This window comes from Rattus norvegicus, chromosome 11 (genome assembly GCF_021556685.1).
Source record: "Rattus norvegicus strain SHRSP/BbbUtx chromosome 11, alternate assembly SHRSP_T2T, whole genome shotgun sequence".
NCBI lineage: Eukaryota > Metazoa > Chordata > Mammalia > Rodentia > Muridae > Rattus > Rattus norvegicus.
Genome location: NC_141544.1, coordinates 95,020,113 through 95,038,269, shown reverse-complemented (window position 1 = coordinate 95,038,269; position 18,157 = coordinate 95,020,113). Strand labels below are relative to the sequence as shown.

At 39.6% G+C, this 18,157-nt stretch overlaps 1 protein-coding gene across 1 annotated transcript; it reads right to left on the bottom strand.

Moving 5' to 3' along the window:
* Positions 1-16,709: 16,709 nt before the first annotated feature.
* Or2l13c (olfactory receptor family 2 subfamily L member 13C) lies at positions 16,710-17,648 on the bottom strand. The gene is given in 1 exon segment (NM_001000043.1): positions 16,710-17,648. A coding segment is annotated over 1 exon segment (939 nt).
* Positions 17,649-18,157: the final 509 nt, after the last annotated feature.

Here is an 18,157-nt window from a genome sequence, read left to right as displayed (position 1 = left end):
ACGCCTAAGGAAATAGACGCAGTCATTAAAGGTCTCCCAACCAAAAAGAGCCCAGGTCCAGACGGTTTAGTGCAGAATTCTATCAGACCTTCATAGATGACCTCACACCAATGCTATCCAAACTATTCCACAAAATTGAAACAGATGGAGCACTACCGAATTCCTTCTATGAAGCCACAATTACTCTTATACCTAAACCACACAAAGACCCTACAAAGAAAGAGAACTTCAGACCAATTTCCCTTATGAATATCGATGCAAAAATACTCAATAAAATTCTGGCAAACCGAATCCAAGAGCACATCAAAACAATCATCCACCATGATCAAGTAGGCTACATCCCAGGCATGCAGGGATGGTTTAATAGATGGAAAACCATCAACGTGATCCATTATATAAACAAACTGAAAGAACAAAACCACATGATTATTTCATTAGATGCTGAGAAAGCATTTGACAAAATTCAACACCCCTTCATGATAAAAGTCCTGGAAAGAATAGGAATTCAAGGCCCATACCTAAACATAGTAAAAGCCATGTACAGCAAACCAGTTGCTAACATTAAACTAAATGGAGAGAAATTTGAAGCAATCCCACTAAAATCTGGGACTAGACAAGGCTGCCCACTCTCTCCCTACTTATTCAATATAGTTCTTGAAGTTCTAGCCAGAGCAATCAGACAACAAAAGGAGGTCAAGGGGATACAGATCGGAAAAGAAGAAGTCAAAATATCACTATTTGCAGATGATATGATAGTATATTTAAGTGATCCCAAAAGTTCCACCAGAGAAGTACTAAAGCTGATAAACAACTTCAGCAAAGTGACTGGGTATAAAATTAGCTCAAATAAATCAGTAGCCTTCCTCTACACAAAAGAGAACCAATCCGAGAAAGAAATTAGGGAAACGACACCCTCATAATAGACCCAAATAATATAAAGTACCTCGGTGTGACTTTAACTAAGCAAGTAAAAGATTTGTACATTAAGAACTTCAAGACTCTGAAGAAAGAAATTGAAGAAGACCTCAGAAGATGGAAAGATCTCCCATGCTCATGGATTGGCAGGATTAATATAGTAAAAATGGCCATTCTACCAAAAGCGATCTACAGATTCAATGCAATCCCCATCAAAATACCAATCCAATTCTTCATAGAGTTAGACAGAACAATTTGCAAATTCTTCTGGAATAACAAAAAACCCAGGATAGCTAAAACTATCCTCAACAATAAAAGGACTTCAGGGGGAATCACTATCCCTGAACTCAAGCAGTATTACAGAGCAATAGTGATAAAAACTGCATGGTATTGGTACAGAGACAGACAGATAGACCAATGGAACAGAATTGAAGACCCAGAAATGAACCCACACACCTATGGGCACTTGATTTTTGACAAAGGAGCCAAAACGATCCAATGGAAAAAAGATAGCATTTTCAGCAAATGGTGCTGGTTCAACTGGAGGTCAACATGTAGAAGAATGCAGATCGATCCATGCTTATCACCCTGTACAAAGCTTAAGTCCAAGTGGATCAAGGACCTCCACATCAAACCAGATACACTCAAACTAATAGGAGAAAAACTAGAGAAGCATCTGGAACACATGGGCACTGGAAAAAATTTCCTGAACAAAACACCAATGGCTTATGCTCTAAGATCAAGAATCGACAAATGGGATCTCATAAAACTGCAAAGCTTCTGTAAGGCAAAGGACACTGTGGTTAGGACAAAACGGCAACCAACAGATTGGGAAAAGATCTTTACCAATCCTACAACAGATAGAGGCCTTATATCCAAAATATACAAAGAACTCAAGAAGTTAGACCGCAGGGATACAAATTACCCTACTAAAAAATGGGGTTCAGAGCTAAACAAAGAATTCACAGCTGAGGAATGCTGAATGACTGATAAACACCTAAAGAAATGTTCAACATCTTTAGTCATAAGGGAAATGCAAATCAAAATAACCCTGAGATTTCACCTCACACCAGTGAGAATGGCTAAGATCAAAAACTCAGGTGACAGCAGATGCTGGCGAGGATGCGGTGAAAGAGGAACACTCCTCCATTGTTGGTGGGATTGCAGACTGGTAAAACCATTCTGGAAATCAGTCTGGAGGTTCCTCAGAAAATTGGACATTGAACTGCCTGAGGATCCAGGTATACCTCTCTTGGGCATATACCCAAAAGATGCCGTAACATATAAAAAAGACACGTGCTCCACTATGTTCATCGCAGCCTTATTTATAATAGCCAGAAGCTGGAAAGAACCCAGATGCCCTTCAACAGAGGAATGGATACAGAAAATGTGGTACATCTACACAATGGAATATTATCCAGCTATCAAATCAATGCCTTTATGAAATTCATAGGCAAATGTTTGGAACTGGAAAATATCATCCTGAGTGAGGTAACCCAATCACAGAAAAACACACATGGTATGCACTCATTGATAAGTGGCTATTAGCCCAAATGCTTGAATTAACCTAGATGCATTGAACACATGAAACTCAAGATGGATGATCAAAATGCGAATTTAAACTCCTTCTTTAAAAGGGGAAACAAGAATACCCTTGGCAGGGAATAGAGAAGCAAAGATTAAAACAGAGACAGAAGGAACACCCATTCAGAGCCTGCCCCACATGTGGCTCAAACATATAGAGCCACCCAATTACACAAGATGGATGAAGCAAAGAAATGCAGGCTGACAGGAGCCGGATGTAGATCGCTCCTGAGAGACACAGCCAGAATACAGCAAATACAGAGGCGAATGCCAGCAGCAAACCACTGAACTGAGAATAGGAACCCCGTTGAAGGAATCAGAGAAAGAACTGGAAGAACTTGAAGGGGCTCGAGACCCCTTATGAACAACAATGCCAAGCAACTGGAGCTTCCAGGTACTAAGCCACTACCTAAAGACTATACATGGACTGACCCTGGACTCTGACCTCATAGGTAGCAATGAATATCCTAGTAAGATCACCAGTGTTGGAGAAAGACCTTGGTCCTGCTAAGACTGAACCCCCAGTGAACTAGATTGTTGGGGGGAGGGTGGCAATGGGGGGAGGGTGGGGAGGGGAACACCCATAAAGAAGGGGAGGGGGAGGGATTAGGGGGATGTTTGCCTGGAAACCAGGAAAGGGAATAACATTCGAAATGTAAATAAGAAATACTAGGGGTTGGGGATTTAGATCAGTGGTAGAGTGCTTGCCTAGGAAGCACAAGGCCCTGGGTTCGGTCCCCAGCTCCGAAAAAAAGAAAAAAAAATAAGAAATACTCAAGTTAATTATTTAAAAAATGGCAAGTATACCCAAATATCAAAATCAAAAATCAATCTACAAATTCTGTTATCCCTATAAAAATTCTAGGATTTTATCTTTGAACTAGCAAAATCATTGGTTTTTTTCTAAAGGAAAAGGGCAGATAGAATTTATATATATTAGACTGCCTTATAGAATGTATTCTGAATACTAGGAAGGCCAAAAATCAAGTAGATATTCATGAGACTAGGTACCTCACACGACTCAATCTGGTGCTATAGGCCGGAAGATTCTTAGAGAACTGCTGGTCTTCACTTTACCCTAATATCCTGGCAAAGGAATGCCTGATAAACACCTTCAGCGAAGGGGCTGGGGATAAAATTAACTCAAACAAATCAGTAGCCTTCCTCTACTCAAAGGGTAAAAAGGCTGCTAAAGAAATAAGGGAAATGACACCCTTCCCAATAGTCCCAAATAATATAAAATACCAGGGTTGACTCTAACCAAGCAAGTGAAAGATCTGTATGACAAGAACTTCATGTCTCTGAAGAAAGAAATTGAAGATCTCAGAAGATGGAAAGATCTCCCATGCTCATGGATTGGCAGGATTAATATAGTAAAAATGGCCATTTTGCCAAAAGCAATCTACAGATTCGATGCAATCCCCATCAAAATTCCAACTCAATTCTACACAGAGTTAGAAAGAGCAACTTGCAAATTCATTTGGAATAACAAAAAACCCATGATAGCGAAAACTATTTTCACCAATGGAAGAACTTCTAGAGTAATCACCATCGCTGACTTCAAGTAGTATTACAGAGCAATAGTGATAAAAACAGTATGGTATATGTAGAGAGACAGACAGGTAGATCATGGAGTAGAATTGAGGAGCCAGAAGTGAACCCACAAGGTCACTTGATCTTTGACAAAGGAGCTAAAACCATCAAATGGAAAAAAGATAGCATTTTCAGCAAATGGTGCTGGTTCAACTGGAGGTCAGCATGTAGAAGAATGCAAATCTATCCATTCTCATCACCCTGTACAAAACTTAAGTCAAGTAAATCAAGGACCTCCACATAAAACCAGATACACTCAAAATAATAGAAGTGGGGAAGAGTCTCGAACACATAAGCACTGGGGAAAATATTTCTGAACAAAGCACCAATGGCTTATGATCTAAGATCATAATTCGCCAAATGGGAACTCATAAAGCTGCAAAGCTCTGTAAGGCAAAGGACACTGTCATTAGGACAAAATGGCAACCGACAGACTGGGAAAAGATCATCACCAATCCTACATCTGATAGAGGGCTTATATCCAAAATATACAAAGAGTGCAAGAAGTTAGACTCCAGAGAGTCAATTATCCCTATTAAAAATGGGGTGCAGAGCTAAATGAAACATTCTCGGCTGAGGATTATCGAACGGCCAAAAAGCACCTAAAGAAATGTTCAGCATCCTAAGTCATCAGGGAAATGCAAGTCAAAACAACCCCAAGATTCCACCTCACACCAGTGAAAATGGCTAAGATCAAAAACTCAGGTGACAGCAAATGCTGGTGAGGATGCGGAGAAAGAGGAACACTCCTCCATTGTTGGTGGGATTGCAGACTGGTACAACTATTCTGGAAATCAGTCTGGAGGTTCCTCAGAAAATTGGACATTGAACTGCCTGAGGACCCAGCTATACCTCTCTTGGGCATATACCCAAAAGATGCCCCAACATATAAAAAAGACATGTGCTCCACTATGTTCATAGCAGCCTTATTTATAATAGCCAGAAGCTGGAAAGAACCCAGATGCCCTTCAACAGAGGAATGGATACAGAAAATGTGGTACATCTACACAATGGAGTACTATTCCGCTATAAAAAACAATGACTTCATGAAATTTATAGATAAATGGATGGAACTAGAAAATATCATCCTGAGTGAGGTAACCCAATCACAGAAAAACACACATGGTATGCACTAATTGATCAGTGGATATTAGCCGAAAAGTTCAAATTACCCAAGATGCAATCCACAGACCACTGGAAGTTCACGAAGAAGGATGACCAAAATGCGGATGCTTCACTCCTTCTTAAAAGGGGGAACAAAAATATCCATAGGAGGGGGTATAGAGGCAAAGTTTAGAGCAGAGACTGAAGGAACAGCCATTCAGAGCCTGCCCCATATGTGGCCCATATCTATACAATCATCAAAACTAGATAAGATTGATGAAGCTAAGAAGTGCATGCTGAAAGAGACTGGATATAGATCTCTCCTGAGAGGCTCAGCCAGAGCATATCCAATAGAGAGGTGAATGCTAGCAGCAAACCACTAAACTGAGAATGGAACCCCCTTCGAGGGAATTAGAGGAAGAATTGAAAGAGCTGACGGGGCTTGCAACCCCATAAGAACAACAATGCCAACCAACCAGAGCTTCCAGGGACTAAGCTACTACACAAAGACTGCAGGGACTGACTCTGGGCTCCAACTGCATATGCAGCAGTGAATAGCCTTGTTGGGGCACCAGGGGAAGGGAAAGCCCTTGGCCAAAATTGGAGCCCCCAGTGGAGGGGGATATTGGAGGGTGGTAATGGGGTGAATGAAGGGAACACCATTATGTGAGAGGGGAAAGGGATAGGGGGCTTATAGACAGGAAACCGGGAAAGGGAATAACATTTGAAATGGAAATAAAGAAATGTATCCAATAAAAAAAAGAGGACAGAAATAAATAACCAAATGAACTTTGTAAGTATAGCAATAAGTTTCTTACATAAGTCTGTGTTGTTTGAATTAAAAAAAAAATGACCCCTGTAAACTTGGGCATTTGAATAGGAAGTCCTCAGTCGGTAATGATGTTTGGAGAGTTTTTTTTTTTTTATTAACTTGAGTATTTCTTATATACATTTCGAGTGTTATTCCCTTTCCCGGTTTCCGGGCAAACATCCCCCTCCCCCCTCCCCTTCCTTATGGGTGTTCCCCTCCAAACCCTCCCCCCATTGCCGCCCTCCCCCCATAGACTAGTTCACTGGGGGTTCAGTCTTAGCAGGACCCAGGGCTTCCCCTTCCACTGGTGCTCTTACTAGGATATTCATTGCTACCTATGAGGTCAGAGTCCAGGGTCAGTCCATGTATAATCTTTAGGTAGTGGCTTAGTCCCTGGAAGCTCTGGTTGCTTGGCATTGTTGTACTTTTGGGGTCTCGAGCCCCTTCAAGCTCTTCCAGTTCTTTCTCTGATTCCTTCAATAGGGGACCTATTCTCAGTTCAGTGGTTTGCTGCTGGCATTCGCCTCTGTATTTGCTGTATTCTGGCTGTGTCTCTCAGGAGCGATCTACATCCGGCTCCTGTCGGTCTGCACTTCTTTGCTTCATCCATCTTGTCTAATTGGGTGGCTGTATATGTATGGGCCACATGTGGGGCAGGCTCTGAATGGGTGTTCCTTAAGTCTCTGTTTTAATCTTTGCCTCTCCCTTCCCTGCCAAGGGTATTCTTTTTCCTCATTTAAAGAAGGAGTGAAGCATTCACATTTTGATCATCCGTCTTGAGTTTCGTTTGTTCTACGGATCTAGGGTAATTCAAGCATTTGGGCTAATAGCCACTTATCAATGAGTGCATACCATGTATGTCTTTCTGTGATTGGGTTAGCTCACTCAGGATGATATTTTCCAGTTCCAACCATTTGCCTACGAATTTCATAAACTCGTTGTTTTTGATAGCTGAGTAATATTCCATTGTGTAGATGTACCACATTTTCTGTATCCATTCCTCTGTTGAAGGGCATCTGGGTTCTTTCCATTTTCTGGCTATTATAAATAAGGCTGCGATGAACATAGTGGAGCACGTGTCTCTTTTATATGTTGAGGCATCTTTTGGGTATATGCCCAAGAGAGGTATAGCTGGATCCTCAGGCAGTTCAATGTCGAATTTTCTGAGGAACCTCCAGACTGATTTCCAGAATGGTTTTACCAGTCTGCAATCCCACCAACAATGGAGGAGTGTTCCTCTTTCTCCACATCCTCGCCAGCATCTGCTGTCACCTGAGTTTTTGATCTTAGCCAATCGCACTGGTGTGAGGTGAAATCTCAGGGTTGTTTTGATTTGCATTTCCCTTATGACTAAAGATGTTGAACATTTCTTTAGGTGTTTCTCAGCCATTCGGCATTCCTCAGCTGTGAATTCTTTGTTTAGCTCTGAACCACATTTTTAATAGGGTTATTTGTTTCCCTGCGGTCTAACTTCATGAGTTCTTTGTATATTTTGGATATAAGGCCTCTATCTGTTGTAGGATTGGTAAAGATCTTTTCCCAATCTGTTGGTTGCCGTTTTGTCCTAACCACAGTGTCCTTTGCCTTACAGAAGCTTTGCAGTTTTATGAGATCCCATTTGTCGATTCTTGATCTTAGAGCATAAGCCATTGGTGTTTTGTTCAGGAAATTTTTTCCAGTGCCCATGTGTTCCAGATGTTTCCCTAGTTTTTCTTCTATTAGTTTGAGTGTGTCTGGTTTGATGTGGAGGTCCTTGATCCACTTGGACTTAAGCTTTGTACAGGGTGATAAGCATGGATCGATCTGCATTCTTCTACATGTTGCCCTCCAGTTGAACCAGCACCATTTGCTGAAAATGCTATCTTTTTTCCACTGGATGGTCTTGGCTCCTCTGTCAAAAATCAAGTGACCATAGGTGTGTGGGTTCATTTCTGGGTCTTCAATTCTATTCCATTGGTCTATCTGTCTGTCTCTGTACCAATACCATGCAGTTTTTATCACTATTGCTCTGTAATACTGCTTGAGTTCAGGGATAGTGATTCCCCCTGAAGTCCTTTTATTGTTGAGGATAGCTTTAGCTATCCTGGGTTTTTTGTTATTCCACATGAATTTGCAAATTGTTCTGTCTAACTCTTTGAAGAATTGGATTGGTATTTTGTTGGGGATTGCATTGAATCTGTAGATTGCTTTTGGTAAAATGGCCATTTTTACTATATTAATCCTGCCAATCCATGAGCATGGGAGATCTTTCCATCTTCTGAGGTCTTCTTCAATTTCTTTCCTCAGTGTCTTGAAGTTCTTATTGTACAGATCTTTTACTTGCTTTGTTAAAGTCACAGCGAGGTACTTTATATTATTTGGGTCTATTATGAAGGGTGTCGTTTCCCTAATTTCTTTCTCGGCTTGTTTCTCTTTTGTATAGAGGAAGGCAACTGATTTATTTGAGTTAATTTTATACCCAGCCACTTTGCTGAAGTTGTTTATCAGCTTTAGTAGTTCTCTGGTGGAACTTTTGGGATCACTTAAATATACTATCATGTCATCTGCAAATAGTGATATTTTGACCTCTTCTTTTCCGATCTGTATCCCTTTGATCTCCTTTTGTTGTCTGATTGCTCTGGCTAGAACTTCAAGAACTATATTGAATAAGTAGGGAGAGAGTGGGCAGCCTTGTCTAGTCCCTGATTTTAGTGGGATTGCTTCAAGTTTCTCTCCATTTAGTTTAATGTTAGCAACTGGTTTGCTGTATATGGCTTTTACTATGTTTAGGTATGGGCCTTGAATTCCTATTCTTTCCAGGACTTTTATCATGAAGGGTGTTGAATTTTGTCAAATGCTTTCTCAGCATCTAATGAAATAATCATGTGGTTCTGTTCTTTCAGTTTGTTTATATAATGGATCACGTTGATGGTTTTCCGTATATTAAACCATCCCTGCATGCCTGGGATGAAGCCTACTTGGTCATGGTGGATGATTGTTTTGATGTGCTCTTGAATTCGGTTTGCCAGAATTTATTGAGTATTTTTGCGTCGATATTCATAAGGGAAATTGGTCTGAAGTTCTCTTTCTTTGTTGTGTCTTTGTGTGGTTTAGGTATAAGAGTAATTGTGCCTTCGTAGAAGGAATTCGGTAGGGCTCCATCTGTTTCAATTTTGTGGAATAGTTTGGATAATATTGGTATGAGGTCTTCTATGAAGGTTTGATAGAATTCTGCACTAAACCCGTCTGGACCTGGGCTCTTTTTGGTTGGGAGACCTTTAATGACTGCTTCTATTTCCTTAGGAGTTATGGGGTTGTTTAACTGGTTTATCTGTTCCTGATTTAACTTCGATACCTGGTATCTGTCTAGGAAATTGTCCATTTCCTGAAGATTTTCAAATTTTGTTGAATATAGGTTTTTATAGTAAGATCTGATGATTTTTTGAATTTCCTCTGAATCTGTAGTTATGTCTCCCTTTTCATTTCTGATTTTGTTAATTTGGACGCACTCTCTGTGTCCTCTCGTTAGTCTGGCTAAGGGTTTATCTATCTTGTTGATTTTCTCAAAGAACCAACTTTTGGTTCTGTTGATTCTTTCTATGGTCCTTTTTGTTTCTACTTGGTTGATTTCAGCTCTGAGTTTGATTATTTCCTGCCTTCTACTCCTCCTGGGTGTATTTGCTTCTTTTTGTTCTAGAGCTTTTAGGTGTGCTGTCAAGCTGCTGACATATGCTCTTTCCTGTTTCTTTCTGCAGGCACTCAGCGCTATGAGTTTTCCTCTTAGCACAGCTTTCATTGTGTCCCATAAGTTTGAGTATGTTGTATCTTCATTTTCATTAAATTCTAAAAAGTTTTTAATTTCTTTCTTTATTTCTTCCTTGACCAGGTTATCATCGAGTAGAGCATTGCTCAATTTCCACGTATATGTGGGCATTCTTCCCTTATTGTTATTGAAGACCAGTTTTAGGCCGTGGTGGTCCGATAGCACGCATGGGATTATTTCTATCCTTCTGTACCTGTTGAGGCCCGTTTTTTGACCAATTATATGGTCAATTTTGGAGAAAGTACCATGAGGAGCTGAGAAGAAGGTATATCCTTTTGCTTTAGGATAGAATGTTCTATAAATATCCGTTAAGTCCATTTGGCTCATGACTTCTGTTAGTCTGTCGACATCACTGTTTAATTTCTGTTTCCATGATCTGTCCATTGATGAGAGTGGGGTGTTGAAATCTCCCACTATTATTGTGTGAGGTGCAATGTGTGTTTTGAGCTTTAGTAAGGTTTCTTTTACGTATGTAGGTGCCCTTGTATTTGGGGCATAGATATTTAGGATTGAGAGTTCATCTTGGTGGATTTTTCCTTTGATGAATATGAAGTGTCCTTCCTTATCTTTTTTGATGACTTTTAGTTGGAAATTGATTTTATTTGATATTAGAATGGCTACTCCAGCTTGCTTCTTCTGACCATTTGCTTGGAAAGTTGTTTTCCAGCCTTTCACTCTGAGGTAGTGTCTGTCTTTGTCTCTGAGGTGTGTTTCCTGTAGGCAGCAAAATGCAGGGTCCTCGTTGCATATCCAGTTTGTTAATCTATGTCTTTTTATTGGGGAGTTGAGGCCATTGATATTGAGAGATATTAAGGAATAGTGATTATTGTTTCCCTTTATATTCATATTTGGATGTGAGGTTATGTTTGTGTGCTTTCATTCTCTTTTTTTTGTTGCCAAGACGATTAGTTTCTTGCTTCTTCTAGGGTATAGCTTGCCTCCTTATGTTGGGCTTTACCATTTATTATCCTTTGTAGTGCTGGATTTGTAGAAAGATATTGTGTAAATTTGGTTTTGTCATGGAATATCTTGGTTTCTCCATCAATGTTAATTGAGAGTTTTGCAGGATACAGTAACCTGGGCTGGCATTTGTGTTCTCTTAGGGTCTGTATGACATCAGTCCAGGATCTTCTGGCCTTCATATTTTCTGGCGAGAAGTCTGGTGTGATTCTGATAGGTCTGCCTTTATATGTTACTTGACCTTTTTCCCTTACTGCTTTTAATATTCTTTCTTTATTTTGTGCGTTTGGTGTTTTGACAATTATGTGACGGGAGGTGTTTCTTTTCTGGTCCAATCTATTTGGAGTTCTGTAGGCTTCTTGTATGTCTATGGGTATCTCTTTTTTTAGGTTAGGGAAGTTTTCTTCTATGATTTTGTTGAAGATATTTACTGGTCCTTTGAGCTGGGAGTCTTCGCTCTCTTCTATACCTATTATCCTTAGGTTTGATCTTCTCATTGAGTCCTGGATTTCCTGTATGTTTTGGACCAGTAGCTTTTTCCGCTTTACATTATCTTTGACAGTTGAGTCAATGATTTCTATGGAATCTTCTGCTCCTGAGATTCTCTCTTCCATCTCTTGTATTCTGTTGGTGAAGCTTGTATCTACAGCTCCTTGTCTCTTCTTTTGGTTTTCTATATCCAGGGTTGTTTCCATGTGTTCTTTCTTGATTGCTTCTATTTCCATTTTTAATTCCTTCAACTGTTTGATTGTGTTTTCCTGGAATTCTTTCAGGGTTTTTTGCGATTCCTCTCTGTAGGCTTCTACTTGTTTATTAATGTTTTCCTGTGTTTCCCTAAGTGTGTTCATGTCTTTCTTGAAGTCCTCCAGCATCATGATCAAATATGATTTTGAAACTAGATCTTGCTTTTCTGGTGTGTTTGGATATTCCATGTTTGTTTTGGTGGGAGAATTGGGCTCCGATGATGGCATGTAGTCTTGGTTTCTGTTGCTTGGGTTCCTGCGCTTGCCTCTCGCCATCAGATTATCTCTAGTGTTACTTTGTTCTGCTATTTCTGACAGTGGCTAGACTGTCCTATAAGCCTGTGTGTCAGGAGTGCTGTAGACCTGTTTTCCTCTCTTTCAGTCAGTTATGGGGACAGAGTGTTCTGCTTTCGGGCGTGTAGTTTTTCCTCTCTACAGGTCTTCAGCTGTTCCTGTGGGCCTGTGTCTTGAGTTCACCAGGCAGCTTTCTTGCAGCAGAAAATTTGGTCTTACCTGTGGTCCCGAGGCTCAGGTTCGCTCGTGGGGTGCTGCCCAGGGGCTCTCTGCAGCGGCAGCAACCAGGAAGACCTGTGCCGCCCCTTCCGGGAGCTTCAGTGCACCAGGGTTCCAGATGGTCTTTGGCTTTTTCCTCTGGCGTCTGAGATGTGTGTGCAGGGAGCAGTCTCTTCTGGTTTCCCAGGCTTGTCTGCCTCTCTGAAGGTTTAGCTCTCCCTCCCACGGGATTTTGTGCAGAGAACTGTTTATCCGGTCTGTTTCTTTCAGGTTCCGGCGGTGTCTCAGGCAGGGGTCCTGCCGCTCCTGGGCCCTCCCCACGGGAGCCCAGAGGCCTTATACAGTTTCCTCTTGGGCCAGGGATGTGGGCAGGGGTGAGCAGTGTTGGTGGTCTCTTCCGCTCTGCAGCCTCAGGATTGCCCACCTGACCAGGCGGTTGGGTCTCTCTCTCACCGGGTCTGGGAGCAGAGAGACTGGAGAGTTTTAATAAATAGTCTTATTGGAGGAAATGTATTAGTAGGCGGGAGGTGGCTTTAAGACTTTATAACTCAAGCCACTTCCAGAGTTCTCTCTCTCTCTCTCTCTCTCCCTCACTCTCTCTCTCTCTTTCTCTCTGTTTGAAGTCCAAAAAATGACACCTCAGCATCCTGCTCCTACTGCAATGATTGAAATGATCTGGAACTATATACCCAAATAAACTCTTTGTTCCATAAGTTGCAAGATAGAAATGAAAATTCAATATCACAATTAGGAAACTAAGGGGAAAATCTTACTAATAGAAAGACTTAGTTAGAAGACAATCAGAATTTGAAGATAAAATAGAGGACTTTGATCATGGAATTTAAAAATATGTTCAAATTTTAAACCTGAAAGGAATATTCAACAACTTGTGGACACCATCAAAAGACTAAATCTTTGAATTAAAGAAATGGAAGAAGAAAACTTCTAGGCCATTCATCAAGTATTATGATGTTCATAGAGTAAAACATGCCCAAACAAAAGCAAAATATATTCGTACAGAGAAGACAACGTACACAGAACAACAGAACATCAAATATAAGCAAAAGAAACACCGTATATAATATTATAGTTAAAACTCCAAACACACATTGTTAGAAATTGTATTGAAACTGCATGAGAAAAACCACAAGTAACTACTAAAGGGAAACTAATCAGAATAATAGCCAATTGTATCAAATTATAAGCATGGCCTGTCCTTGCACATACTAGTGTCTCTCAATCTCTTTCTGCAGAGATTTAAATGTTTCATTGTAAATATCCTTCACCGCTTTGATTAGGTTCATTCTAACATGTCTTTTCTCTACCATAAGTGCAAGTGTGTCCAGGATCTCTTTCAAGGCTTGTTTGTTGTTTCTTTACAAAAAAGGTATGAAATTTTGTAGAATTAATCCTATGTACTGCCACTTCATCAAGATTGTTGGTCATCATAGCAGGTTTCAATGTAATTTTAAAGATCTTTTACATATAATACCATGTCATCGGAAAATAGGCATAGTTTGATTTTTTCTTTTCCTATTTGTATTCTTATAATTTCTCTCTTTGGCTTCATTTATTCATGACCCACTGAATTCATTGATTCATGCAGTGCTTTGAAGACTCTATTAAAGTGGACTGGAGAATGGGTAGATCTGCATTGTTTATGGTTAAAGTATAATTAATAGTAGATTGTTTTATTGATTTAAACTGATTTAGGCTTTAGGATCACATACATAGATTTACTATGTTGAAATGTTTGCTCTAATCTTACTCTATAACCTTCATCATGAACACATGGTGAATTTTGTCAAAAGCTCTTTCTGCATTTATTGAAAGAATCATGTGATTTTTGCTTTTATATAACATGATTTATTACATTAATTCACTTTGGTTTTTGAAGCATCCCTGCTACTCAAAGATAAAGACAGAGCCTTGGCAAATTAACCAAAAGAAAAAAGATCACTAAACTTTGCACAATCATTAATGGCCTTAGAAGCATCACAAAATGCACCATGGCAGTGCAATACACTACAAAGAAATATTTGAATGCCCTATATCGTGCTAAATTGAAAAATATAGAAGAAATGGCTAGATTTCCAGATGCATGAAATCCACCAAAGTTAAACTAAGAAAAGATGAACGATTTAAATAGATATACCTTAAATGAGGAGATTCAAATAGTAATAAAATCCTTTCACATAAAACAAGCCCAAGACCAGAGAGATGGGCAGAATAATTCTACCAGACTTTCTTTGAAGTTCTCAAGTCAATTCCTTCTTAAGTTATACAAACACACAAACTGAACCAGAAGGAGCATTCTTTTTTTTTTTAATTAACGAGTATTTCTTATATACATTTCGAGTGTTATTCCCTTTCCCGGTTTCCGGGCAAACATCCCCCTCCCCCCTCCCCTTCTTTGTGGGTGTTCCCCTCCCCACCCTCCCCCCATTGCCATCCTCCCCCCAACAATCTAGTTCACTGGGGGTTCAGTCTTAGCAGGACCCAGGGCTTCCCCTTCCACTGGTGCTCTTACTAGGATATTCATTGCTACCTATGAGGTCAGAGTCCAGGGTCAGTCCATGTATAGTCTTTAGGTAGTGGCTTAGTCCCTGGAAGCTCTGGTTGCTTGGCATTTTTGTACATATGGGGTCTCGAGCCCCTTCAAGCTCTTCCAGTTCTTTCTCTGATTCCTTCAACGGGGGTCCTATTCTCAGTTCAGTGGTTTGCTGCTGGCATTCGCCTCTGTATTTGCTGTATTCTGGCTGTGTCTCTCAGGAGCGATCTACATCCGACTCCTGTCAACCTGCACTTCTTTACTTCATCGATCTTGTCTAATTGGATGGCTGCATATGTATGGGCCACATGTGGGGCAGGCTCTGAATGGGTGTTCCTTCTGTTTCTGTTTTAATCTTTGCCTCTCTATTCCCTGCCAAGGGTATTCTTGTTCCCCTTTTAAAGAAGGAGTGAAGCATTCACATTTTGATCATCTGTCTTGAGTTTCATTTGTTCTAGGCATCTAGGGTAATTCAAGCATTTGGGCTAATAGCCACTTATCAATGAGTGCATACCATGTGTGTTTTTCTGTGATTGGGTTACCTCACTCAGGATGATATTTTCCAGTTCCAACCATTTGCCTACGAATTTCATAAAGTCATTGTTTTTGATAGCTGAGTAATATTCCATTGTGTAGATGTACCACATTTTCTGTATCCATTCCTCTGTTGAAGGGCATCTGGGTTCTTTCCAGCAGAAGGAGCATTCTAAACATCTCTCACAATGCTAGTATTACTCTACTACCAAAACAATGTAAAGACACAACAAAAACAAAGAAAACTACAGGTTAATAGCCTGATAATTATACTTTCAAAAATATTCAATGAAATATAAACAAACTGATTGTTGACACATATAAAAAGATTATCCACAGCGCAGAAACAAGTTTAAGTTAAATAAAAACACATATAAATGTGATATAGTCCTACCCAATATTTCATTTCCATGTTTTATGAAAATGAGAAAAATTCTAGGTCAATTAAGTCCCTCTAGAACAGTCGCATACAGAAACATTTGGTAAGGTAGTCAGTATCTATGAATCACAGTTCACAGAAGCATGCTTAAAGAAAAGAAACAAATGAGAACTTTAAAATCATTAATGCCATGCATTTATATTTTATTGCTTCTCATTCTATCAAGACTTAGTAGACCAATGACACATTATAAAATATTGTGTGTATATAAAAAATATTTCAGCTGAAAAATAAATATACTTATTTATGAGGTACATTGTAATATTATGATACATGTAAATGTTATATAGTGACAGAATCAGGGTAATTAGCAAATTTATAACTGAAACATTTTTACTTCTTTAGGAAGAGTGTATTCAACATCCTGTCTTTGAGATATATGAAACATTGTGTTTAACTATATTTATCCAAATGCAGAATAACATACCTAAACCTATTTTGATTGATGAGAACAGCATTTCAGTAAGTGCTGCATATGTGTTGAATAGTGGGCTATGTCTTTTAATCATTTTGAGTTTGTTATATTTCAACTTTGACCCATAGGGGAATTGACAGATTCCACAATTTTCTAATTTTATGTTATTAATGAAACATACTCCTCATATTTCCAATCACAACAGAATTTGATAAACATTGTCTTTTTTATGACAATATTCTGCATAGGGTGAAATAGTACTTAGTTGTGGTTAATGCTGATATTGTTAAAACATTTCATGACCTTGAGATGGCTCAATTTTCCTACATAGTAGACACAAGCCCCATGTGAGTATTGGTTATTTAAATGGGTACAGTCCACACTGTAATATGTTGTACATATTGAATATACATACATATTTACTAACGAAAAGGATGAAAGCAAAATATAAAATCAATGGAATTAATTCATGTTAGTTTTGTACAAACACATGTTAATATCAGCATAAATAGTATCATGTCACAGTAATATTTGTAAACTCTTAAGGTATAATGTTAATTAGTGTTATGAGTTAAATTAATAAGTGAATAATTATAATAGTTTTAATAATGAATGTTTTAATATTAACTAGTACTAAATCACCAAAATTATTTCATGTTTGTGGTGGCACACATTACATCTGCAAAGGATGACACGTGTCTAGATATTCCTCAGAGGAAGTGAAAGAGGAGTAGTGAGGGAATGATCAAGGTTTCATGAAAGAGAATGTCCCAAGGATTCTTGACATGGCTCCTAAGACCTCCTTATTCCTCAGGCTGTAGATGATGGGGTTGAGCATGGGGGTGAGGATAGTGTAGAAAACAGCTAGAATCTTATCCTCTGTAGGGGAACGAAGACTTCTAGGTCGAAGATAGGTGTAGACGAAAGGTGCGTAATAAAATGTCACCACAGTTAAGTGAGTTGAACATGTGGTGAAGGCCTTTTTCTTTCCCTCTTTGGAGCGCATATGGAAGACAGCAAAAATGATCCGACCATAAGAAGCTGTGATGCCAAGAAAAGGCAGAAGGAGAAAGAGACTCGTGCTCACAAAAACCATGTACTCATAAACCCAAGTGTCCATACAGGCCAGGGGCAACATGGCTGGAACATCACAGAAGAAATGGTTAATGGACCTAGAACGGCAGTAAGGAATATGGAGGGCATAGACAGTGTGTGCTAAAGAATTTATGGAGCCCAATATCCAGGATCCTATGATCATCTTCAGACACATTATTTTGCTCATGCGAATGGGATAATGAAGGGGATGGCAGATGGCCACAAAACGATCATAAGCCATGGAAGCCAGAAGTAAGCCCTCAGAACCTGCCATAGTCAAAAAGAAAAAGGACTGCATTCCACAGCCCAGAAAAGAGATGTTTTTCTGGCCAGAGAGGAAGTTAAATGCCATCTTGGGAACAGTGGTAGAAATGTCCATCAAGTCCATGAGAGAGAGCTGGCTCAGGAGAAAGTACATGGGAGTGTGAAGCCTTGGGTCCACACGAATGAGGTGGATCATGGCTGAGTTTCCACACAAAGCCAGAGAGAAGACAAAGATGGTGAGCAGCAAAAGTAGGAGGCCAGTTTGGTTCTGTGGAAGCAACCCTAACAGAGTGAAATCACTTGAGCTTTGATTCCATTTCTCCATGAAAATGTGTACCTTTATATTTCTTGAAGAGTGACCTGAAAGCAAATATAATTATCTTATGAAGTGGAACAGAATAAAGAGGGACTAGCTTATAATGAATGTTTATACTGAATTGTTCATCTTCCAGCACCGTCATTCTGTTGAATGTATTTTGAATTCTGAACTGACTGTTTCTTCTCAGGCCATGTTCACAACTCAGATGGCCATGTTGACATCATGACCCACCCACCCTAAACTCTGTATTCCCTCCTTCTTGGCCCTCTTCCCCTAATTAACCATACTACAGACATTGATCTGCTCCTTAACGTTCTGACTCTCAAAATCTCTAATGAGTCTTTGCTTCTCTGGAAAATTCCATCCATTCCCAATTCTCTCTCCTAGAACAAAAAGGTTTTGCATATGCTCAGATCCACACTAGTCATTAAATGCTATTTTGTGTGTTCGTTTCTATGAAAATGCTTTGATTTGTGGAATTTGGCGGTATCAACTGAATACATACTCACAATGAA